The sequence below is a fragment of the Schistocerca gregaria genome, chromosome 2 (genome assembly GCF_023897955.1).
Source record: "Schistocerca gregaria isolate iqSchGreg1 chromosome 2, iqSchGreg1.2, whole genome shotgun sequence".
Classification (NCBI taxonomy): Eukaryota; Metazoa; Arthropoda; class Insecta; order Orthoptera; family Acrididae; genus Schistocerca; species Schistocerca gregaria.
This window is the reverse complement of record NC_064921.1, coordinates 622,432,661-622,459,619: the sequence shown is the minus strand read 5'-3', so window position 1 is coordinate 622,459,619 and position 26,959 is coordinate 622,432,661. Positions and strand designations below refer to the sequence as shown.

General features: G+C 35.9%; 1 protein-coding gene across 6 annotated transcripts in view; it reads left to right on the top strand.

The window, feature by feature from the left end:
* Window positions 1-25,330, top strand: part of LOC126334616 (protein Gawky) — a 339,985-nt gene extending 314,655 nt beyond the window's left edge. For all 6 annotated transcript variants that reach the window (XM_049997028.1, XM_049997031.1, XM_049997026.1 and 3 more), the window contains 2 exons: window positions 3,346-3,465; window positions 11,787-25,330. In XM_049997028.1, the coding sequence (XP_049852985.1) occupies window positions 3,346-3,465; window positions 11,787-12,191 (525 nt within the window). In that variant the 3' untranslated portion in view covers window positions 12,192-25,330. The remainder of the gene's footprint in view (window positions 1-3,345; window positions 3,466-11,786) is intronic.
* Window positions 25,331-26,959: the final 1,629 nt, after the last annotated feature.

Genomic DNA, 26,959 nt, shown 5'->3' with positions numbered 1-26,959 from the left:
TCAGCATCTCCGCTATATGGTGAGTAACAGCTTTCCTTTTCAAAATATTGCTGCATTCCATCCTGGATTTTCCATTGTTTGATTTGAATAATGTATGGGATGCAGTGTGTTCTTTGCAGAGTTGTCTTTCAAAACAGTGTGCACTAATTCATCTTACTTTAATGTCATACAGAATTTTTCTTGAATATTCTATAATGTAAATAAACTTTTCCAGAAGAATTTTTTAGCTATTCATTTAAGGGAAAAAAAGTTGCTAAATGTGGTCAATATTCATGGTAGAGTCCTCAACCTCCTATCTCCTGTGCACTTCAAAACTCTGAGTCTCTGTACTGTCAAAACTATACCAGTGAAACAGTGCAGTCATTTTTCGAGAAGTTTATTCAAACTGACTGGCAGTGAATGACTGATTGCTACACCTGTGTATCTGCGACAGAATATGTCAGCCGTTGGAGAGTGGAGAATTCCTTTGTTGTGGATTAGCCGCTCAATGAGACAAAAAACAACAACATAGAAACAAATATAAGGAAAGAAACACACTTCTCATGGTTTACGCTACATGAGGGTACAACACTACTCCTGCATAGATTGAAAGTTATTCATTTACCTGACCTGTAGTGTTCGAGGCTATGCTGAACTTTAAAGTCATTCTTTCTTATAAAATAGAAATTAAAATGGAAACACTTGAGAGACAGAGAAGAATTCAAAAATTTGTCAAGATGAGATCAGGTGATGAATTACAAGTCCATTAAAATGAAGTTCCACTTTGGCTTCGTTTCATCATATGAATTTTCTAAAAGAAATATGGTCATTAAGAGCTGTGCACTGTTCTTTGAAACTGGAAGTAGGATAATTATTTACAAGATGTGGTACTGCACTCTCCCAGAAATAGGATAGCAAAAAAGTCAAACAGGGAAATTTTGTGTATTAATCACCTTAGATGCAGTAACGTCTATAAATGTACTTTTATTTTTGGCATCTACTTTTTCCATTTCCAGCTAGAAAGCAGTTAAATAAAATCTCCCAAGCTTTTATTATTGTCAATCCACAGCAAAGCCTAATCTTACACTAATTTACTCTCCTCTTCTAGTTTCATATACAAAACATATATTCCACTTAATTGTAAGGTATGGAAAAAATTAACTACTTGTCTTTTATGATATAACGAGTTGGCTACTGTAACACTGTATCAGATGACTTTACAGTGTCACCATTTGTCGCTCTATATCCATGAGTAGCTAGATATTAGCCATTCATATGTGTCGGAATCCAAGAGAGAAATGAGTGAAGCCACATGGCGGAAGGGCCTCCTGTGGAAGAGAACACAATCCCAAGCAGTAGTTTAGATAAACACTGCTAGCTGACTGTGGACAAGACACAGACTAAGACAAGCCCAAAGCAACCTATGCAACAAAGAAGTGCAAATCAGAAACCCTCTCCACAATGATGTTCTCAGATCAAGTAAATCTACATCTACTGTAGAGAGAGAGAGAGAGAGAGAGAGAGAGAGAGAGAGAGAGAGAGAGAATCTGAAATACAACCTGAGAAAATAATCAAGTGCGAAGCAAGGTTGTTACTGAACACAGTTCACTGGGTGGCTGTGTTTATACTGGTTGCAAGGAATCCTGTTGGCTGACATATTCACATGGCGAGATGGGTGGTACACTCACTGTGGGAGCACAGTGCTGCGACAATACTATGGTCTCCGACGGCCGTCATGTCCATTTCGTCTGGCAGGCATTCAACTTCCCTGAAGCCTGATGTAAGAGTAGTTAAGGGAAAAATTTATAGTGTTCTGAATATGAATGATTTAAATCTTACGAGGGTCTGATATTTTGCCTACGTTGATTGCTAGTAAATTGATTTTCTTTACTGCAAACTTTGACACTATACTAAACCTGAGCAAGCTCCTTTGACTTATACTCACAGCATTGAAGCCATTCTATAACTCAGTACTGTGAAAAGGATGAATTGCTTCTCACCATATAGCGAAGATGCTGATTTGCTTATAGGCACAACAAAAAGACTCAAACAAGTAAGCTTTTGGCCAAAAAGGCCTTCATCAGAATAAACAAGCACACACACTATGTCTCTGCTATATGGTATCTGCTGTATGGTGAGGCAATCAGTCCTTTTCATAATATTCTCACTATTCCATCCTGGATTTTCCAGTGTTCCATTTAATGACTTGCATTTACTTGTGAAAGAAGACGGGTATCATTGTCCCTCACTACCATTTCAGAAACACTTTTTTATTTTTAGCTCTGTTGCCCAAGCATTAATGTATAGCCTAAAACATTGTGAATAGTTAGTTGCACCCTACCACACTTTTCAAATACAACATTTGTAAATCAGTACACATTCTTGACAAATATCGTCATTTAACAATGACTGTTATGAATTGTGAAAAGGTGGGTGGTTTGTTAATGACCTAAGGTTCCACACTACCAAGCGCAAAAATTTCAGATTTTTAAACCACGTACTTTCTTCAAAATCAATTGAGAAATGTGCAAAAAATCACATGAAATGAAAAGCAGCTGTTTTCTTTTTCCATGAGGAAATTAAAACTTCTAATAAAAAAATAATTCAAGAAACAATGTGTCATAGCTGTAGACACCTTGTAAAGTTTTTACAGTGTGAAAATTGGGAAAGCGGTTTTCCCCCTCCTTCAACCAGTCGCACGTACCAGACCATTACCCAATGTGAACAGTGAGGTGTGAACATGATCACTTGTGCACACATATTGAGCTGAGGTTATATATTTTTTTAAATGCAATAAACTGGGCACAACTTGGGTCACGCAACAAATCACATCTATATTCTCTCGTAAGTTGTTCTCCTTGATCATGTATGTTTTCTTTGTGATTGGGGTAGTTATTTAGTACCAAGTGGACGTTGAGGGTATATTCTCGAAATCACTGTTGGTTGTTGATGAAGCTCTAAGGGTGCTGCAAAACCTTAAGAGTTAAAGAAGTAGTTTGACTGATGATCCAGAATACTTCCCACACCTTTCACAATAACCTTGTGCCGCAATCCAACATCTGCACACTTCTGTAAGCTCTAGGCTGCATGAAAATTTCATGTCATTTGTTATTCGCATTTTACTCTGTCGGTGTGTGCAGTTGTTGTTTCCCCCATCTTATGGTCCATAGTCAGTGGATCATTTCTCTGTAATTAAGTAAGTAGTTACCAATTTGGTTTTTGCCTTTAGCTTTTTTTTCTGCCAGTAATAATAAGTCAAGGCTCAGTTAACTCCATGTCGTTCTTTATACATGTATGTCAAAGAATCAATATTCGAGTCAATTGTGACACTCCATATTAATTGTTGTATACTTCTTCTTCTTATAGATTGATGGCTCAACGCTAAAGACACTTTGTGTGCAACATGGTCCTTTGCTCAGTTTTCATTTGTACCTGAATCATGGAATTGCTCTTGCCAAGTATTCTACACGTGAAGAGGCTAATAAAGTGAGTATATCCAATTTGCTTAATCTTTTTGTGTGTGTGTGTGGGGGGGGGGGGGGGGAGTAATTCATTTTTATATTCAACATCTTAGATATATATGAATGGTTGCTGCTTCATTTAAAACCATGTATTTGAGTGTTATAAAAGGATGGCCTGATTGAGAGATTTATTAGAGTTCCAGTTGTTAAACATCTGTTTATGTTAAAATAATAAACCTGATACAGACATGGCACTAGTATAACACCATTGTTACTATGCTCACTTGATTTCCACAGTGTTAGTTACATGTAATACTCCTATGTGACTCTACAGTGTATCATTGTGTACAGTGGTGTGCAAAAAAAGGATGAAAGTAACTTTTGCTTGATGTGTCTCTGCTACACTATAATAAAGAAGATAAATGAGATAAATATGCAATGAGACAAATGCAAATGATACTTTTAATTTCAAATACAATAAATACAACAAAGCTACTGTGATTCATGATCACCTCCTGGACGTTACAAAACATGAGACATAGTTCTTAAAAGGGTGCATGATCGTCATGAATGGCAGGGCATGCTATGCAGTATGCTTAATGCTGGCCACAAGAACGGAAACGAGTTCTTGCATTCCTCTACCAGAACGGTTGGCAACTTCTGGATGGTTGTCGGTGCATGTGGAAGTGTTGCAGTGCATTTCCGCAATGCGTCCCACAAGTGCTTGATGGGAATTAAGTCATTGGAGTGGACAGGTCATTCCATTCACCAAGTAACCTCTCATTCCAAGAGCTCCTTCCCCCTGCGTTCTTTGATGCAGTCACGCATTGTCGTCCGTGGAAATGAAATCGGGGCTGAATGCACTACTTAAAGATGCACATCAGGAAGGAGTGCAGTCTCACAATAACAGTGACTAATGAGAGTACTGTGTTCAAACAGGTGGTGGTTAGTAGGCCTATGCAATGTTATGCTACCCCACATGTGGACCTCCAAAACGATCATGTTCGACAATGTTCTGGTACAATACACGTTCCTACTCTTGCCGTGTGAGGGTATGTCCAGCATTGTCGAACATGATCATTTTTGGTGGTCCAAGTGTTGTGATATGAGGAGTCATAATGTTGCATGGGCGTATGGACATCCAAATCTTTGAACATGGTACACTTGCCAATCAGCATTATTGTGACATTGTACTCTTGGCCCATGTGTGTCTTCCAGCCCTGACCTCATTTTTATGGATGACAATGCACAGACACATTGTACAGGAGAGGGTTTCGGTGAATGGACTGGCCTGCCCATTCTCCCAACTTAAATCCAATCGACCAGGTGTGGATTGCATTGGGGAGCACTTTCACATGCACTGGCGACATCTAGCAGGTGTCAGTCACGCTGGTGGAGGAATGGAATGCACTACCATAAAAACTCCTTATCAACCTTGTGATCAGTGTGAAAGTATGTTGCAGATCTGCATTGAGATGCTTAGTAATCACATTGCTTCAACAATTTCATTTCCAGGTCTTGGAGAGTAGCTGCCATAGACGAGATAAAGACTCTGTTTTGTATGTACCCCCCACAAAAAAAAGTGCAGGATCTTGTTGTCCTCCTTTTGCAGTTCAATGTTGTGGGGTGGTATTGTTAAGGTAACACTTCACCTCAACGGGAAAATAATATAGATCGCCATTGTGCATAAAAATGGAATCATTGTCATATTCTTGAAGTTGAAGAGACATAAATCTTGCAGCATGTATGAATGCATGATTTCGCAGCAATATGAATTAGTAAAAGTTTCTCGGGCTTCCAGCTGCATCAGGTGATTAAAATGCCACAACCACAAGCCTCTTCAGTCATCGTCAAGTGGTAAGACTGACTGCTGTGTTGCCGTGGCCGCATTGTTATATAGCCACACTGTTGGCTGTGACGTCACTAGTGCTCTCTTCCTCACTCCCGTTTTAACTGGGCTCTGCTGAGCTGCAAACCGCTGTCCTTGTTGATGGTGTTTTCAGAGGTTTTTATTTCAATAGCTTCTTTCATGACGCTATCCCAAAATACCTTCATTCTCATAACGACAGATGTTTCGTTGAATAGAACTCAGTGTCCATTTTCTAAGGCATGTTCTGCCATTGATGATTTTTCTGGATAGTGTAGGCATAAGCACCTCATGTGTTACGTCTGTTGTTGCTCCACAGTGTGTACTGTTTGGCCAACATAGTAACAGCCACACTGACATGGTATCTTGTACACTCCAGGCATTCTAAGCCCTAGATCATCCTTTACGGGCCTCATGAGCTGTTGAATGTTTGCTTTGGGCCTGAACACCGATGAAATGTTGTATCTCTTCAGGAGCTGGCTAATCTTTCCCAACACTGTACCACGGTAAGGCAAAAACACAAGCTTCTTGCTTTCTTCTTCAGTGGTGTTCTCTTCCCTGTTGGTGTGTTTCTTGCATGTCACACCAGATATAGCCTGTGACACATGTCTGTTGCTCTTCCCGTTTTCCCGGAATACTTTTCGGAAGTGGCTCCATTCTAGTGGCAAACTTTCAGCGTCTGAGACGACTTTAGCACTATGGACGAGGGTATTCAGAATGCCAGATTTTTGTGCCGGATGGTGGTGGCTGAGAGCATGCAGATAACCTATCTGTGTGTGTCGGTTTCCTGTAGACACTGTGGCTGAGGTGCCCATTGGTTTTCTGTCCAACGAGGAAGTCAAGGAAGGACAATGCACCATCTGTCTCGACTTCCACCATAATGTCCAGATGTTATATTCCTGTCACAGATTCCTCTGCAAAAAAGAAAAATCCATTAACTTTGTGAACAGAAACGGCGCAAAATGCATTCAGTTTCATTGAGTCTCATTCATGTTTGATGACAATGCCATGTTTTTGTGACCCCCTAATTTGTACATTATGACCGTTTACATTACCCGATAGTTAAAACATTGATTTGTCTGACAAGGTGAGTCGCTAGGAAAAAATGTCTTCTGCCATGTTGTGGAGAACTGAAATGCAAAATTCCTACCTTTTGTTATGGTCACCAGGACACAATTGCTGCAGTAACTGCAACTTGCAAGGCTTCGTGTGCAGGTATTATCTGAGAACATGCCGCAATATTGCTGAGGAAGTTGAAGCTCGTGGCCTGCCCCTCTTGCGATTTCTGAGGGCTCCACATGAACACACATTGGATAAGCTCAACATTTTCATCAGATGTAGTGGCCAACCAGTACTTTTCCCTTTGTGTATGCAATGAACTTCCAAAAAAAAATTATGCCAGTCTGCTTGCAAGTAGGTGGCTTCTTGCTGAATCAATAACCGAATGCTCACTGCATGTGAACATTGGATTGGCTCAGTGCGACTTCCACAGATGGAATGGTTTTATCTGGTGGTGTAATTGTCATACTGGTACAAACAACAGCGCTGCTGTGTCAAAATTTTGAGCCTTCCTCCATCCAGTCACATACGAGCAATGTGTTTCTATGTTTTATAGTTTGCCTGTAATAAACAATTGAAATCCGTTCTTTCTTTTTGAATCATCCTGTGCTGTAGCAGTTCTTTCTATGTATGGTCCAAGTTTCATCGAGCTGTGTTACTCATCAATGTAACATCGTGCTAGAGTTAATTTCGTCCTTTAGTTTTGCACAACAGCATATAGTGTTCATAAGGGCTTTACATGTCTCAACTGTTGAGTAGCAAACTGACACTCTTTATTGAATTGCAAAGGCTGTAAAGTAGTGGAACATTCAAATATTTATTAATAATTAATTAATTAGTATTAATATTTAAATAATTAATTAAACAATTTTACTCACAATTACATTATTCACACACGCACACACAGAGATTGTCAGTGCTGAGAAAAAAGGAATATGTTTTCGAAATATTAAATTTTATATTTGGTGGAATACCACAGTAGAAATGGTCATTCGTAACACCAAAAATGTTTCATAGTAAATGGTTACAGTTTTGTTGGCCGCTTTGATTAATTTGAGAAATTATGGGTACTAGTAAACTAAATTACTGATGTTTGCTGTAGGATGTTTTACTTTGCACATTATTCTAACCATTGTATTATGTCTTTGGATCGTAAATAGTTGAATTACATGTAATTAACATAGTTGGTTGAATGTCCATCATATGAACAGTATGACGATTGGGTTAGGGTTTCAAGTAAGAGCTAACCACTAGCAGTGGCACTGCCAGAAAAAAAGTTCTCTTCTAGAAAATTCAGTAGGTCTCATTTTCATTTGACTTGTTCTAATATTTCATGATTAATAATGTATGTGACTGATACCACTCTTGTCTGTATTGCAGTACATAATCTTTCTACTTTTTTAAATCTTTAGGCTGACTGACGTATTAACACTATCTGCTTACCCATAATTGAAATCCAAATCTCTGTCTTTTGTGATTTCAGTTTTTTTAATATTTTCCTTGTCTCAAATTTTTCTGCTCAGAGACACTGTTTTGTTCAAAAATTCAGTCGGTGTTTGACAATTTTAGTGAAGTTTCTTGTTTGTTACTCATAGCATTCCATCAGTCCTAGACAGCATTAAGCTACTTTGTCGTCAGTTGGTTGGTTTGGATAGTAAAGAGAAACTTCGTTGTTGCATGCTGAGTATTTGGTCTTTGTTGATATTACATCAGGCTGTCAATTTGCACCTTAGTTGCTGTACCCAAGTCATTTTGAAACTTTTTTGGTGCACATTTTGTTTCTCTAATGGAGATGGATATCAGAACATAACAGCTCCATCAGAATAGAGCTACCTTTTTTCTGAAAAGTAATAAAGGTTGTATTTTGACTCATTTGCATCCTCAGAGATCTGTAGTCAGCTCATATAGACAAGATGATAAACTTCAACCTGCCTCGCTTTTGTAATAAAATCAGATGCACCAAAAAATGTTTAACACAAAATAAAGACACAGAAATCTTGTAGGTATACAGGGTGAGTAAGGAGGAAAGATACATGCTTCAAGTGGTGATAGTATTGGAGATTATTAACATATACCCTTTTCTGAACCATATTCAACATACAGCTGTTTGAAAATCGTGGGCCTCAGTCGTATGTCCTTCATTGCCAGCACTCCCATGCGAATACTACAAAAGCAACATTAGGTTAGGTCGTGTTACCCTTACTGAGGATAGGTCACTTTCCTGGGACCACACATTTTTTGCCACATACACATTGAGTTAGTGGGCCTTCTGCTTCCAGCAGTAGAGTTCCAATATGTCTTCACAGCAGTTGTCTTGTACACCAGTTGGTCTGCTGTTACCCAAATTGTGAATATTTCAGCAGAAACACCTGAAACTTCTCGGACGTTTTTTACATGTGTGTGCTCATGTAAAGGATTGTATACATGAGCTCAGATCAGCAACACAGCAGGTGTCTACAAGAGGTGCAGAATGAATTGCTGCATTCGTCAAATATGTCTTTGTCGTATACAGGAAATTGATTTATTGTGCTCTGAACAATATCCAAAATGCCATGGTCAGTCTGTCATAATTGTCAGCAGTAACAAATTCATCCTGTGGTACTGTAGAACAGTGTAATAAAGTGTAATAATTAGGAGCCCGAAAAATTTGCTTTTGTGATACAGTAAATTCCAATGTAGATACGAACTCTGTTCCAAAACATGAAAATGCCGTTTACATAATGAAAGCTACTGCATAGCAAATTGTATCTAGATGGATTATTTTATCAGGGATAGTTTGAAGTAGCCTTATTTTCTGAATATTAATATTGCAAAAGTAACCAATTTTTGGTTAGTAATATAGCACATCAGGTGGTGAAGCCCAATTAGGAAACATAATGTGTTTAAGAGCATGCTTGCAAAGTAAAGAACACATCTCTGCTCAAACGCAGTGATGTATCAGTGCTGTTGTAAAGTTCGCTCGGGTGCCACATCAGACAGTGAGCAGTTGAATGGTCTCTTACAAGCTACATACCACATTTTGGTGATTAGGGACTCAGTTGTCGGACCTAGCATGTTGGAACAAAGAAATGTGTACATTTGTATTCAAGCTAAAGTTCCTGTTGTACGAAATTGCAGATACTTCAACATGAATATGTATGGTATTTTGAAGTACGGTTGCATAAGATATCAGTAGAAAGCTGGCCTGAACTATGTAGTTTATGATGCCGCCAACTTTAGCTATTCCCAAATGCTTTGCCCACTCTGCTTTGAATTCCATTATTTGTAGCTCCTGTGTGAGTGAAGGGACCAAGCAAAGTCCATCATAGTGCTGATTGTAGTTTCTGCTGTACAGTGATTGGAAAACAAAACTGGCCAACTCAGGCATAAAATAAGTCTTGTAGATTCATATAAAAATATTTCTTAACATAAATTACTGCGGCTTTACAAGTTTGCAGCTATGCTTACAGCTATGTACTAATGCAGAGTAACTTTTTTCTGCAATGAAGAGAACAAAAACTACCCACAGGAAATCACTCACGCACTGCAGCTTAAAAGATTTTGTCTTCGTAGTTGCAGTGCTCAGAAAATGGCACCAGGCAAAACGGGGGGTGGGGGTTTGCATTGACATCCATTATTTTTATGTTTAGTGTTTGAAGAAAAGTCACAAAACACAAGTTTATGTCTTTTTAAACTTTGTCCGGAAAGGCATTTGTCATAAAGCTACACCAATTGTAAGAAATATCTTTCATACTTAGCTGTCCCATTTTCTTTTCCTCATCAATTAAAAGAAATGAGAATTTCATTTCATTATCATTTCTCATCAGTGCAACAGTCCTGGGAAATAAATTTGCTATGAAAGCAAAGCTTTACATCTCTGTAGAGATAATGTTATTGGCTATATAATGGACTCACTGACAATACTTTCTCCTGTCTGGCTGCCTTGTTTCTATTTCACCTAACCTCCTCTCCCTTTCCGTACCAATACAGTCCTTGCATCTTTATGTGTACCCATCCTAATATATTTTCTCTCGGTTAGAATGTTCTGCATTCAAATATTACCATAACTTTATCTCGGTTTTCAGTTATCATTTAGTGTGTACCAAACTCTTTACTGATTTCAATTTTTTACTTCTATTTCTCATCAGCTGCCTTAAGCAATTCAGTCTTCATTTTAAGCCATATAGCAATTTCTCCTCTATTATGCATTTTAATAAAGTGCACTACATTTAATTGAAGAACAAAAATGGTTTTGACACAGAAATTGTTTGTGGCCTATTTCCAGTACTGTTGGTACGTACTAAACATATATTTCTGTATTTAGGAATTATTGCCAGTTTAAATTTTTCTACTGCCATCATTATCCACACACAACAGTTACTCTTCATTTGATGTCACTAATATCCATCTTAGTTTCTTTCCCCCATTAGGTTTTGCCCATTATCTTTCTCACTTAACTTACTGATGATGGCTCTTTCAATACACATTCTAATCCAGGTTTCCACGGTTGGTGTATCATATCTTTTAATTCTCTTACTCTGTTATCTGCTTCAGAAAGCTTGCCTACAATCCCAATTAACATTATGTAATTTATGATTATTCAGTTTAACATTATTTCTTTTCTGTGCAACTGTATTTATGGGTCCTGTTCATTATCATGCTTGGATTAATTTAAACCTCACTTTGCTTCACTTCCACTCTGGAATTTCCTTCAATCTATTTGCATCTAAATTAATTTCTTATTCGTGGAGCCAACACCCCTCAGTTGTGTAGTTGATAATCATGTTGTTTCCATTTGAGTATCTTTACCAACTTATGCCTTGATGGAGTGTTACTTAGCCATGCCACATCGAGTTAAATTACTTTGTATGCTTTTTGGTTGATTTATTAGGACTTCTATAACAGTTACTAGGAATATTTCTGCATTTTAATTTTTCATTTTATTTGTTAAGCTGTGTTTTTCCCATCAAATAGCCACCTATTATTTGATTTCCACTTTTCCGTGTGATTGTGATATTATATTTTATTGATCTGAGTTCATGATTTGCTGTTCAGAAAACAAGTCATTTCCTAATAAGTGTTCACGTCTGAACTTGTTCATGCACTGCCTGCACCTAGAAGAACCATTGACAGTGGATGCACCGCTCAACGCACATTCACTGTTGCAGTGTTGAAGTTCAGTGAATGGTGATGCTGTTCAGGAAATGAAATTGTCATAGCAGTCAATCAGAAAACACTTTTCTTCACTGTGGTGCTTATACATAGCACTCTTGTCGTAAAAGAATTAAGTGATAGTTCCATTTTGGATCCCTGTTAATTTTTTAAAGAGCACTGTAAGATTCTAATCAAACACTTGTGGTGACTGTTCCATTGAAAGTTTAAAAATATTACTGAAATGTAAAGAGCGACATTTAAAAAAAAAAATGCTGTATTAATTCCAGGCTCAAGGGGCACTTAACAATTGCGTCCTCGGCAATACGACGATTTTTGCCGAGTCACCTGGTGAGTCGGAGGTGCACTCATTGCTACAGCACCTGGGCCATGGTGGTGGTGGTGGTGCTGGTGGCCAGCAGACATCTGGCAGTGGTTGGGGTCCAGGACCAGGTAGTGGACGTGGATCAGGAGGCAGTGGTGCTGGAGGATCCCAAGGTGGTCCAGGGCCTGCGAAGTCGGCATCTGACGCGTGGGGTGGAGTTGCAGGTAGCCAGCTTTGGCCACCTACTCCATCATCTGTCTCAGGTTCCTTGTGGGGAGACGGAACGTCAGGTGGCGATCAACACCGCTCGACGCCTTCGTCTCTCAATTCGTTCCTGCCGGGTGACTTACTGGGTGAGGGCTCAGTGTGAACTAAACTTGTGCCTACCTAAAGGAATTTAAAGTCCTTTCCTTTGTCCCATCTGTGCACGTAAATGTATATTGGGCATAATATTGAGTGAAGAATGAGCTTCTATCGAATCTTCTCCATAGTGACGTACTCGAAGTTTTCCATCCTTTTACATAAGGAAACTGCTCCCAAATTCCATCTCCTATCTATCACCTCAGTGCCGGCATGCTGTCCAACTGCAAAATGTGTTGGATAGTAGCCATTGTAAAACAAAACTGAATTGAAAATAGAATGACTTGGAGAACCTGTGCGCATTGCTGTGGAGAAGAGAGAAATCTCCATACCTGTGATCTCAGTTTCCTATTTGCGCTATACGGTTGCTTCTGTCCCCATAACTATGAGAGTCTAGTTAGTGACAGCAGTTGTATTCTTATTATTATGTTACTTATATAAATATATATATATGTATATAAAATATATGAGGATTGCAGTTTTGACTGTTAAGATGTGAGGATTAATTTTTAAAAATATTTAATGTTGTTACAATCAGACTGTGTGCCAAATACCTGGCATTAGTTTTTGAAGGCTGTCCTGTAAAAGTGCTGCCTTCTCATTTCTTTGCGGCTGTACACAATCGAAGTGTTCCCTTGAAATAATAGTGTTCAATGTTTGTGATCCATTACTTCAAAAAAAATGAAAATATAGACATAGTGATAAATTTTGACCAGCACTAGTAGGTGCTATGCATACACTCGTTTCTTTGTTGCATTACCTGTGTGTGCATAGACGTAAATTGGTGCAGAGTAATCAAACTTATCCACTTAACAACTGGAAAGAATAAAATTTTGTATGTGTATTGTATTTTCAACTGTGCTGTGACTCTAAAGTGGCTTTATGTTCAATGTAAGATGTTCCATTTGCCCAGTTTTGATTAATGAAAATGCTCTCTCTCCTTCAGAATTGACAAAAGCAACGAGAGATTTGCTTTTCTTTTCTTTTCTTTTAGATGATAGTGCAAAACTTATACTCCTGAGTATACTAAGGTTTTCTTTATAGTAATAACAGCCAAAAAAGAATTTAGTATAGTATTGTAGAAGCAGACTCAGTGTTGTTGAAATTGTGGCTCTGCACACACATTTAAATAAAGTATTGTAAGCTACAAATAAAAGCCATGGTTAGACTAGAGCCATAATTATAGATGGATGCTGTGATGATGGTGAAAGAGATGACAACCATGCAAATGCCATCAACAGCCACCACATCTTCAACAACAGCAACAACATCCACAACAGCAACAACATCCATCAACATCTACTATCTACTACTGCTGCTATTACTACTACTACTACTACTACTACTACTACGACTACTACTACTACTACTACTACTACTGCAACAATAACAATAACAACAACAACAACGACAGCAGCTGCAGTGAACATATGGAAGATTTTTCAAAAAGAGCCAAGTATTGTGTACATAACAAGCTTACCTGTAATTATTTTTCTCCAGTGAGTATAGTACCAAATTCTGAATCGAAACACAAGGTTTTTATGTAGATTAAGATCAATCGTAAATACATAGGAATTAAGATTTTAAGGTAAAATATGAGGTATTTAATATATTGCGTTTAAAAAACACATTTTTATGAAAAGTGGTAATATTTAAAAACCAAGTGCATTCTAATTATTATTCTATTGTAGCCAGTGTAAGTATAAACATGTGTATTTATATAAAAAGTTTGCTGCATCCTTATTAAATGTGATATAATCTTGTAAGTGATCCTGTGCAAACTCGTCAATTTTTGTGAACTTTTAACTAGAGAATAATGTGTGATTTCCTTTATTTCTTTTTAAAAAGTGTGTGTGTGTGTGTGTGTGTGTGTGTGTGTGTGTGTGTGTGTGTGTGTGTGTGTGTGTGTTTTGACGCGCAAGTTTGTGTGGCGTGCATGTTTAGTGCAAGATCTTGGGCCTGAGTGTATTTTGATGTCAAAATAGTTAGAAAAAACTATGATTTTCCTTGCTTTCCCACTCCTCCTCTGAAGATTATGCTCTTGATGCATGGACACATGTAATTTGTAAAAAACTAGTATGTATGTACATAAAACAAATTTTTGAAGACATGGATTTCAAAAATATTTTTGACACAAAACAGATAAATTAAGGAGTATTTTCTGCATTTTTCTTTCAATTTTTAAATAGTTCATTGCTTTTATGAGGGGGAGAATTATAGTATCTTACATTGCAGTATGAGCTTGAGACAAATAGTTCATCTATTTAATTAAATAAGGTAGCAAGATCTTAACACAGGTGTGCGCAACTAAAAACGTTGAATCCATCCTTGCCATGTTTGTTTTTTAATCATGTGAGAAGAATGAGTGTGTGAAGGCTGTTATACTCTTTTTTTTCTTTTTTTTATTGGAGGGATAAGGAAATTTGCCTCTTAAGGGGAGAATAAAAATACCTCTGTGACCAAACATGTTATACATATAGAAATAAGAAAGATACATATATATAAAATATAAATATATATTTGTGGTCTTGTAATAGAATAACATATATTTCATCAGAAGTAATTGTCTTTTATGAAAAGTGAAAGCTTTCAGTTGCAGAACTTTAAAAATGACACATAGTGTGAAATATTTTGAGTGTACATTTAAGAACTGGGCAGTCTTATCTACTTTCCGCAACAGTTACTAATGGGAGAAAGTGGATTTAACAATACCATTACTGTGCTTTACTAGCTAGTATCTTTTCCTTGATTTGTAATGCAAAATATTGACATGACAAAAGTTGACTTGTTAGTATTTTCACCTCCAGATTTGCAGTATTTTGTAGAAATGTGGTCACATTTTCCATGATTGTACAACTCCTATGTGATTAACTGTGAACAATACTATAAAATGCAAAAAGTGTGATTTGTAGACAGTAATGACAGCATTTTAATCAAAGAATGTTAAGTAACTGCAGTTTTGAGCCATATCAGTTGCTTTGTTGTAATTATTAAGGTAAGAGTTATGTATTATAGCTTTTTAAAAAAACAAAAAAAACTAACAAAAAAAGTGTACTAATAAGAAATCATTGCAGTGAACACCATTCTGGTGAGGATGTGCAAACTGTGCACATTTTGCCTCTCAGGCCACTAAAATCTCAGTTAAATTAACGCCAAATGATTTTGCAACAGACAACATTATAGTAATATAAGTAAAATGTGATTAAATTGTGTAACACTGATCAAAACATTCTGTACTAACAGCATGAATTGTGACAAAATTTATGTGCATTGACCAATTCAGAATTTTACTGTGTTCGGTAGGTTAAGATATTGAGTGGCAGATAGAGCACGATACATTGTCTTTCTGAGGTGGTGGTTCTTGTGCCGAAGACTTTGGTGAGCCATATTGGTGATATATTTCTTCCATTTGTCTTTGAGTAAAGATATATATAACAACTTACACTTAGTGAGTGCCTGTTTGAGAAGCGTTTATCTGTCCTACAGTATGGGACACACATTCCTGCTATTGAAGTGTGCCAGCTGCTAGTCGTTTATTTTCAGCAGGTTGTGTGCCACATTATTGAAGGATGCTAGAGGCTAGTTTTTGGTTATTTTTTATGGCTTATGATGCTCAAGATTACTTGAGTATGAAATGTCTCATGGTTGAACCCCCTCCCCCCGGCCTCCAAATATTCTCCTTTTCTCAGTACTGATCATTTGATCACTAAAAAAGTGTTAGCTAAATTTTGTGGAAAGTGATTGAATCATTTAGGTTTTCCATAACCTTATGGAGTATGGTCATTTTGAGTGATTTACTTTGTAATTTGCTGCGAATTTGAGCAGTTAATTCATAAAGTTTCTATTTGAGTGCTTATGAGGTTCTACATATGTAAATGTGGAGGTACCATTCAATTTTCAAGAAACGTGCCTCTGCACATTACCATGTTTTGCACAATGCCACACATCATCATATTTTAACTGTTGCATTAAAGAATTAGTGGAGGAAGTGAACATCAGATGTACATTAAACGGGCCTCTTTACCATTCACAGCCATAGTCTCTCTCTCTCTCTCTCTCTCTCTCTCTCTCTCTCTCTCTCTCTCTCTCTCTCTCTTTCTCTCTCTCTCTTTTTCCTCCATTATATATACTAATTAGTATGTGTTGTCTGAGCTAGTCACAGATAATTTCTTGCAGTGATCTGTCTTAACTGTTTGCTGAAAATCTTTTTAAGTTGCTGATTCCCAGTGTAAGTTGTTGTTCCTTTTATGGGGGAGGGAGACTACTGACCAGTCCAGTTAATTTGCAGGGCCTGTAGCAAGGAAGTACCTAATTATCGGTCCGGTCTCTTGGCTTTGCTGTGTTGTGTAGTCTTCCTCTTCATATCCTCCAACAAGCCCCATAAAGGCCTGTCCTCTGTGCCTTTCAAATTTGCTGTGGTGGCACTAGCATTTCATTCAAGACAGTTTTTTGTTGTCATGTCTTACAATTTTTTTCCAAATTTCATATGTGCCTAAGAGACTGTATCCCTCAAATTATGAAGCTAAATGAGTGCTCTCTGTGGAGGCTTTGTCCTAAAACAAATTGTATAATGTAAATACTGTCTGCTGAAGTAAGTTTAGTGACTGGAGTTAGAACATCAAGTGGAGTTCTGCATCCTTCATGTTATTGGCTTCAGAGCACTGGTGATGCTTTCCAGGGCTCGTATCAGTAAACATTGTTGCTCTGCTTTGCTGACTCCAATAGTTCAAGAGTGTTTGATTGGAAATGTCAGTCTCATTCATACCTGTAACCATAAACATTGATCAGATGACCAGGGATCAAAGCAAATCATCGGGATGAGTATTGGATATTTGATACTTGTGTATTACTGGCTGATGTGCACAGTTTGTGAAGTGGGGCTTTGAATTTTCTTATCTAACCATCCATTATTTCTCTGCTGAAAATCTTATTAAACTGTGTCTTCTAGAAGTTAACGCTTTGGTGCACTTGTATAAAGGAAAACTGTTGATATGGTATGATTGGTTAGGATTTATTCATTTGTTTTGTTTTATTTTTATTTACAAACCGAATATATCCTCTTTTCCAACATGCTCCAAAATAAATGGAGACCAGGCAAGATTTCAGTTCAGGCTCAAGAAACCAAAATTGTGACACATCTGTAAAGTGCACATTGCATTCGATTGAGCATCATGTAGAGTGTCCTATTTTAGGTGCTGTACTGTGATGCTCTGTTTTTATTACAAATGAAAATTTTATTTCCTAGTTTTCTTTAGTAAAGAGAGTTAGACAATTGTAAAATTAAAAGAAATAACACCATTTTTAAACTGCATGTTTGTATGGAAAGCAACAGTATGTTCATAGCTGGTTTGTCATTGCATTGATTGAATTTGTGGTAACATGTGCCTGCTATTATAAACACCTGCAAATGTCATACTTCTCAGGTGTAGGTGCTTGTTCAGAGAAGGATACTTTTGTTATAATCTAGAAAGATGTAATTGTTTGGTGTGGGACTTAAGCAAAAGATAAAAAATAGTTTCAACCAAAAAATCTCCTCCTGATACACTTTGTGCCCTCTGTAATTAACCAAACGCAGTAAAACTTTTGATGTCTGTGTTAGGGAATAGGGATCTTGATAAGCAGATACATAACAAAAATGCTAATGATTTTTGCTCATTGTTTAAATAGCTTTAGCTTCTTGTGTTCACAAGACAGTGGAATGTCACACAAGGAAATCAGACTTTAAAACAAATCTGAGCTGTATATTGTGCTAACATTCTGGTGTTCACATATCTTGCTATTTTTCTGTGTAAGATTAGAGTGTATTTTTCCTTAGGAATTGTCAGTTGACTTCCCCAGTGAAAGATGAAAACAAACTGAACATCAATTAAATCACATTCATGTTGTAATTGCTAAATTTTGTATCTCAACCATTTGTATAATCAATATTGGTTACCACAAATTTATTTTTATGAGTATTTTGTGATCTGTCAATTTTAAAATTTGAAATCCAATTTAATTTATTTGTATGAGTGAAAGAATTAATCTGTGCCTTATATGGGTAATGAATGACATGAACAGTTCGAATGGACCACAGCATACTCCATGCTTGTGAACTAATGTACATAAACAATGAACAGAATCGATACCAGCATTCTTATTGTGTTAGCATGCTATCTGTCTGCTCATATTGCTGGTGAACTGTTGAATTTTTTTAAAAAAGTAGGCAGTTTTGAAAACTTCTATCAATTGTTCAGTAACAATAACTCAGAATAATAAATTTCAGTGGCCTTATATTACATACAGTAATTGAGAACATTATTTTGTTCTTGAAAGTAATTTTGGTGTTTACTTTAAAAATATTTATTCCACAATATTTTACACAGAGTTTTTGTGAACAACTTATTTCAGGTCCTCCTATAATTATTCACAATATAGAAGAAATCTTTGTATTTCATTATTTCTAAAAAGCAAAAAGGGATGTGCTTCTAGAAGCCTCAGGGAGTTTTAGGATGTTCAACCATAAATGGAACTTTTTTTCTGTGGAAACAATTTTGTCACACTGTCCAATGTGTTGAAATTAAATCTGGGTGCAAAATTTACTTATTTTAAAGCCTGTTGATCTGACAGTGCTGTGGGCCTAACAGTATAGTGGGGAAAAAATTCAATATGAATCCTCAGACTCCATAAGTATTGGAATCGACACATTGGCTTTGTGAACTAGCATTTGCAGAATGTGTCAGTTTGTTCAGGACTCTGCTTGCCATAGGTAATATTGAAATGAATGAAATAATGGTGGGGGTTGGGGAGAAAGGTTGCTCAGTTTTGTTAAATGGCATATTACACCAATCTTGAGGAGTAGTAGTGGCTGAATAGAATAAATGTTTTCATTAATGATTTATTTGCATAATTTCTTACAGTTGAGGGCATGACTTCCAAATTTTGTGTGACATATCAGTGAATAGAAGTTTCCAGAGGCTCTCTAACAGTCTGAAAGATTATACTGGATATAGACAGTGTGTGGGATAACCCTGTGACTCAAAATTATACTGTTACGCTTATGCTGTGTAGGAACACTTGCATTTTGAATACATTAGCAGTTAAGTCTGTACATAGTGATGTACATGTGGAAGATATTCAGTATTGTAATATAATTTGTGCTCAGAACTGTCAATATAAGCTGACTTTTTGTGTAGATATTATTTGACATGTGTTGAGGAAAACAGATTGTGGCATTCTAGATGACTTGTCACGTGTGAGTCACTATTTTGTAATAAAGAACTATATTTCATTACCGCATATTTAACTCCAACTGTAATGGTGCTCTGTGTATCTGTAGAGCTGTATTGTTTTACAAGCTGTACAAAATGTGCATTTTCACTATAATATTTACTACGTAAGTATGTAGCACAAGAAGCGTTGGCCACAGAGAACTGAAATTTGGAAAAGTTTGCTGAAGACAACTAATTGTAATGTACTTTAATTTGAGAGGTTGTGAGATAAACTCCTGGCATAGTCTTGTTTCCTGTCTGTGATGTTACTTGGAGTTGATTTCATATGGAAATAGACTAGCATCCTGATGATGATTGCTAGAAAGACAGTTTTGAAAGTAACTCCAGTTCTTCCATGAAGGAAGCTGGCTACCTTCACACTGAAATATGAATGTGAATCCTTTCCATTGTGATATTATATGCACCAATAAATCTCTTTGCCACTTTCTTTGTGGCTAAACTTTTCTCTTCTTGTATTAATATAGACTTAATAAGATCAGGCAAGATGTGGCTTCATCATAATGGGTGATCGGTATAGTACCTGACAGAATAATCATTCTTGTTTTTAATGTAAATTTTTAAAACCCAATAAAAATTAAATATGAGAACACGTACAGAAAGTTGTGACGAATCACATCATTACACAGCTTTCCTGCCAAGTACAAATGTCTCATTATATTTACCGTTTGGCAGCCTCAGATTGCAATAACTAATATAACAGTAGGGTAGAAATATTTCTGTAACTAGAAATACCTATGAGGATTCTGTGTATTGGACACTCTTAATGTTGTGATCTATCTGTTGAGACTTACAAATAGTTAATGTGAATTTATATGTATGTCATGCTTCGTTATTACCCTTGTTGTAACATGTAGAGTTCTGTGCAGCAGACAGCTTTTCCTTAGGACTGTATTACATGATAATGTGAGATAGTACAGTAGACTAAAATATGTTTATAAAAGCTGGCTTGTAAATATTGGTGTTCTTATAAAAAAAAATTCTTTTTGGCCTTGGCACATGTTTGAGCCATTATAACCTTTCCAGTACTAAGAGAAACATTTAGCACAAGCTAGAGCCATAGGACCAATGGCTGTGTGGAGTTGAAATGGCAGCTAGCAGTGATCAGCACATTACTTGACGCAGACACGGCCTTGTGATAACTTAGTAACTAATTTACCATTACTCATTAATTTTCTTACGGATGTATTTATTTGTTGCATTTTATCTTGTAATAAGCTGTTAGACTGGACATTTGATTAAGATTGACTTATGTTGAAACTGGGAAGAAAAATGGAAACTTCGTTTTCTCTCAAGCGCACAAGAAATCGTGTTAAAAGTCAAATTGATGTGCAATAATCAATAAGTCTATTGGGGTAAATAATTAGCTGTTCCATTCACGCTTAATTATTTTTTTTCTCATGTGTTAAAATGTGTTCATTATGCAGTAGGAAATGGTTGACACTGTTCCCCACACACCCATACTACAAAATTGATGCCTTAATTTATGGAATAGTATTCTGGTCCTAAACTTAATGTCATGGCATATTTGTAGAAGAAAGAGTCTGCCTGTTGGTGCTTGTAATTGAGTGTATGTTTATGCTTCCACATTGAAGAAAGACGTACAAAGCCTGGTACTTTGAATTGAACCAAACATTTCAAATGTGATCTAAAGTAGATATGTAGGTAGATAGGTAAAAAGTATATGGGAGAGAGAGAATGAGCTATAGATTATATATATATAAAGATATGTATTCAGTACTTTGGTAACAAATGTTTTAATTTTGTGTAATTTAGAAGTGTATGTTTTACATGTATCCTTTTGTGTAGACAATGGATGTCTTGGCTCAGTTGTGTTAGCAATTTGTGGACTGTCCAGTTAAGACTACTATTATAAATTCAATTTTTCTTGAGTATCAGATAATTATTGTACTTTGTGATGTTGCCAGAATTAGACTTATAAGCAGAGGACTTAGTTGATTTTTACCGAAAGTTCAAATTATGCTGCAACTTGTCTTATCCTGTAATTTTTTTGTTTTGTTTTTGTATTCCATATTTGTTCATCCCTGTTTGACTGAAAGCTGTGAGAGATAGAGAACATTTTCTGGTTAATAAAGAGTAGCAATTCTCAGTCCATCCATTTATATTCCATAACAGGCAGTCATGTTTCATAAAGAAGCATTGGTGCAAAATGTGTGAAATGTTGATGTTTTATGTATGTATAAATAAATTTAAAAAAAATATAACAGCTTTGTTTAGTGTTAGGATTTAACAGATTTATTTTTGTTTCCATGTAAGTAAATATTACATATTGGTTACTGTATAAGTGTTGTTCTGATTGTGGCAATGATTGTACATTGTCTGTATTAGATCCACATGAATACTGAAATGTGTTACCTAGTTTTTGTAAATATAGTTTCTAGTTGAATATAACCGCTTGTTTCAAGTACCTTAAATGATCAGTCATAACAAGCCAATTTTATTTGCATTGTTTGTGAATCAGTATTGTGAAAAAATCTCATGAAAATTTGCATTGTATCCTGTTTGCTTAGGTTACAGTCACACAGTAATGAGGTATACATATTGCACAACATGTGCAGAAATATGTGTTAGTGCGTGAGAACATATTCAAAATACACTAAGCATTATATAAAATGTTAGCATATCCAAAATGAAGTGCTTTAATAGATGTAGAACTGGCCATAAGCTGTTTGGTGCTGTGGTTTAAAACGAGTGATGATGATTATCATTCTGAATACTTATCTTTTCGTTCTCTGGTTGCTTAGAGTTCCTGAAAACATTTATTTCTTATTTTGTTTGAATATATGATATTCAGATATACTGCCTCTTTTCATTGAATTCCAGCTTTATGTTATATTTGCTCATTTCATTTTACTACTAATAAAACAGAAACATTTTACTGAATCTCGCCATTTTTCCACATTTGAGATATCAGATGTGTGCCTCTTTACACACACACACACACACACACACACACACACACACACACACACACGTACGTACATTAACACTTTATTTTCGTAAGTGCCAAACAGAAACGAACTTTATTTTGCTGTTGGTGTTAACATGCTTTTGGACCACTCTGAATTCTTCAAAATTTGACTACTCAATTTAAAAATAACCATTGCACTTCCATGATTGAGTTTGTGCAAGAAATTAAAAGTCTGCTGTTAAATTTTGTTACCAGTAGGAATTATTACTATTATGAGCTTGTTCTGATAACTACTTTCTTTCAGATTCTTTTTATGCCTTTATAATACTTTTTCCCTAGGTATATAATGTTTATAGATCTTTATTGAACAGATAATTACCAAGAAAAAACCAAATTCAGAGATGCCATAAGCGTGCCAATCACTGTTATTAAGAACTTCTGGTTTAGACTTTGCTACATTTGTAGGACAAAAACAGTTGCTTTTACTTGACCTTCTACAAAAGTAAAATGAAACCAGAGCAATATTGTAGCATTTTAGCTTGCACAAGAAGACTGTGTGTGTGTGTGTGTGTGTGTGTGTGTGTGTGTGTGTGTGTGTGTGTGTGTGTGTGTGGGGCGAGAGAATTGTATCTCCATACTGGTTTTGTGTGCACATGTGCATGTTTCAGTATGAGCATGTGTAAATAGTGGAATTGCACTGTTTCTAATTTTCAGTGTGGTATTGTCTATTGCTGAAATATTCACATCATTCTAACTGTTTTCTGTCCATTGTTAAATTTATGCAGACTGATTCTTAAATAGACTATACATTATATCATCAGGCCACATTACTATCATAATGTTTTATTTAGGTGACTTTAGATTTGTGTTATTACAGTAATAGTATTAAGGTGTTTAAAAAAGAAATGTATTACATCAGCCACTCAAGACTCCTCTGAACATTCATTTTTGTATAAAGTGTTTGTTGCATATTAACAATGGGGTGTTTGTTTATTATTATTATTATTATTACTATTATTATAATGTTATTGTCGATGTCTGCTGGTCATAAGTTTTTTATTTGCACATTGGTTATGGAAAAATCATTGTTTTATTTAAATCTTTAGACTTTATTTTAATCGTGTACTTCATTGAGAAACAAGTGAGAATTATTAGAATAAAAATCCAACATTGCTCAGGGCAAATTTGATTAAAAAAAGAAAAGCTTTTTGTGATCAATGTGTAAAAGAGTTATTAAATAATACAGATTCTTTCCATAATGAAAACGCTTTACAGTCACCTATAGCATGGAAACAAGTGTTTTCTCCTAATGTTGCTTTCTTAGTGATTACCATGTATAATAATTTTGTGACATTTGTTTATAAAATAAAATCTTTTAATAACATGTATTAAAAGTTTATTGAGACTGGGTAAGTTAGTTAAACATACTGCAATCAATACATCACTTATGTCTGTGTGTATTTCCTGCAGCAATCAGTGTCCAGATTCTTGTATTGGTCGTATAAAATTTTTGTTTTTTTGTGATTCAACTCAATTCATTTTTTTGAAAGGAACTTTTGTGAAATATTGCAGGCTGATTTCACAAGGAACAGGCTATATTCTCTATTGGCAGTGTCTTGCTATAACAGGCAGTACTCCGTTCCCTACTGGATTGTCGTAGAACGTATAACTACATTTTATTTTGAAGCTCGTGAAAATGGCAGGTTGATAACCTGTTTTGATTGTGTAGTCTCCTTTTAGTAAATTTGTTTTCTTTCTCTATTTTCTATGAGCGATTGTGAATCAGTTGGAACCAAAATACTCACATCACACATGTATTTTAGGGAATTAATGATGTGGACTGAATATTCTGTCAAGTTTACGCCAATGTATTATCAAAAAATCGCTTTAGGTTAACTCACTTTATTTGTGGTTATTTTATAACCAGTTAAATTGGTAAATGGTTTGTGAAAAGGATGCAGTAATAACCACAGTTGTTAAAATTGTGAACTTGACACTGGAACGGTTTGTTGAGATAGTAATGCTATCTTGAATTTTAATGCCATTAGAGGCATAACAAATTCGATTATTTTTTGTTGTAGTTGCCACATTTTTCTGTGTATCCATTTTGATGTGGAGATTCTTGTATTCCCTTCTAGTCAGAAAGGAGTAAATAATTTAATTTGGCACAATCATTGTACTTCCATCCTAAATAACATATCTTTTCAGATTGCTAAACTCGACACACAGTGAAATGGTGGCCACTGGTGTTGTGAAACGGTGTTGGTGTTTTCTAAAAAGATACCCATAACCAATAATTTGTTAAAATCATTATTCAAAATAAAAACAAATCACTGTTCATCCTTATGAACTACAAAAACAAAATTTCACCTGTAATGTATTTGGGAGCTTTGTATTAAATACATTACTTTGGAAAACTCTTACATGTAAAGACTTGTTTCATCTGAGCATTATTTTTGGCTGTTTGGTGTATAGCTTCTTTTTCCAGATTACAGTATTTGCTTTTGTTTGAGTGTAATTTTGGAAAAGAACCGTAGTGTTGTTTCAGTTTTATTTGTTTCTGTTTTGCCATATAAGTACTAAATGTATATATGATAGTATTTGAGTGAACAATGTCATGAATCAAAGTAGCACTAGTGATCACAGGATCATGCAAAAAATGATAAAATAGAGTGAAATGGAAGTTGTCTTACATGTCTCGTTCATGAAGATTAAGAACTCAGGGACCAGAATTGGTATGCCAAAAAGTTAACATTATTTTAACTTTTTTTCACATGTATTAGTTATTTAAAAGTGTTCTAACGAGACACAATGTACTTTATTTGCATATTACAAAATGTCACATGGACCTGATTGCCCAGATTAAATTACCTTGAAAGTATTTATACCAGTCCATTGAATGTACTATGACCAGTTGCATTGAAATAAAGGCTGTCTGCAATGTAATAAGGGCATGCTCATATGTAACTTTATTACTAACATATCACCTGCCAATTTGCAAAGTATTACACAGAGTCACAGGATGCATGAATATACCCAATCATTTTTACAACCCATGTGAATGAATTCAGCAACTTATCATTCCTTTTTTATTTCTTCTATTGTTTGTCGTTAAAGTCCATTGCTTAACAGAATTTAAAATGCAAAGAAATGAGATCATTGAGAGATGATATTCAGCCTATTAGTTAACCTTTGTTTGGTCACAGTTCTTGTTCTAGAAGAGGAAGCATTTTAATTCTGTTAATTTCTGGAACGACATCTGTATACCACTCTGTGACCAACATCATTGTTGGAAATATCATTAGGCAAGATTAGAATATGGTCTTGGACAAGAAGGAACAGAGGCCCCGCTGCATTCCATAGGAACTATTTACCATCCCACACAACTTCAATGACTGTGTATCAACTTTGTTACACCGAGACAAGTTTTATAAAACTACCAGTCCAATAATATTAGACAAGTGGTTGATTACAGACCATGGATTTTGCTGGAAGAGCTCCTGTGCCACTTCATGGAAAATTTAGTTATTTGCCCCTGTTCCATGGAACACCTCAGTATATAGAATGCCTCGGTTTACAATTACAGTATATCCTCTCAACAGAAAAATGGCAACATGCTGACCATTTACATATTATTACTGGGTTCAGTGTCTGTACTTATAAGAAAGGGAGGGGGAAACTACTGTTACACATTGAGAAATTATTCTGTGAAGTCAAAGGAGTTGTCAGGAGATATGATTTCAGTTTGTACTTAATTTTCTTGTCCTTTAAATTCCTTACATCACTGACAAGTGACCAAAAATGAAGATGTGTGGCCAGTCGCCCTACACTTACTGTGCATTGCACAAGAACCCATTTGCAGTCCACTGATGCCGAGTCCCAGTGTACGTATGTGGTTTAAATCTGAAAAAAGAGTTGTACAGTATTCCACCATGACAAATAATCCCTTAGGAATAAGACCAGTCTCATCTCTTTTTTTGTTGCTTGTATTTTGGTATCTCAATGTAACACAAGCACAAATGTGTAAGTTTGGATCTCTCTCTCTCTTAAAAACCTATTTCTATACTTCAAAATTTGTTTAAAAATGAGAAATGTCATGTAATTTTAATAATGAATGTGATTTTGTTCTTAGTCGTGTGAAGATGAGAAATATGAACTATTCAGTAGCTGCAATACACCCCCCCCCCCCCTTAAAAAAACACCAAACAACCTAGAGAACAAAAACCAGGTCTTCAATGTATATTTCACACTACAGATCAGAAGTGAAATCCTTAGTGCCAAATGTGTGTGTGTGTGTGTGTGTGTGTGTGTGTGTGTGTGTGTGTGTGACAAATCAGAAACTTGTGTTTTATTTACTCTCAATTCTATTGCCTTTGAGTACACATTAAGAAGAGGAGAAATTGTACACATGTTTTAATGCCACACAGGAGCTACCTCCATCTGGTGTTAGCTCCAAACCATTGGACTAGTTTATTACAATTTTTTCCTGCTTTTAAAACATTCACTTCCACCATGAAGGAAACAACTATTTTATGATTAAAAAATCTGTATGTATGGTACAAAATGTACTAAAGAGTA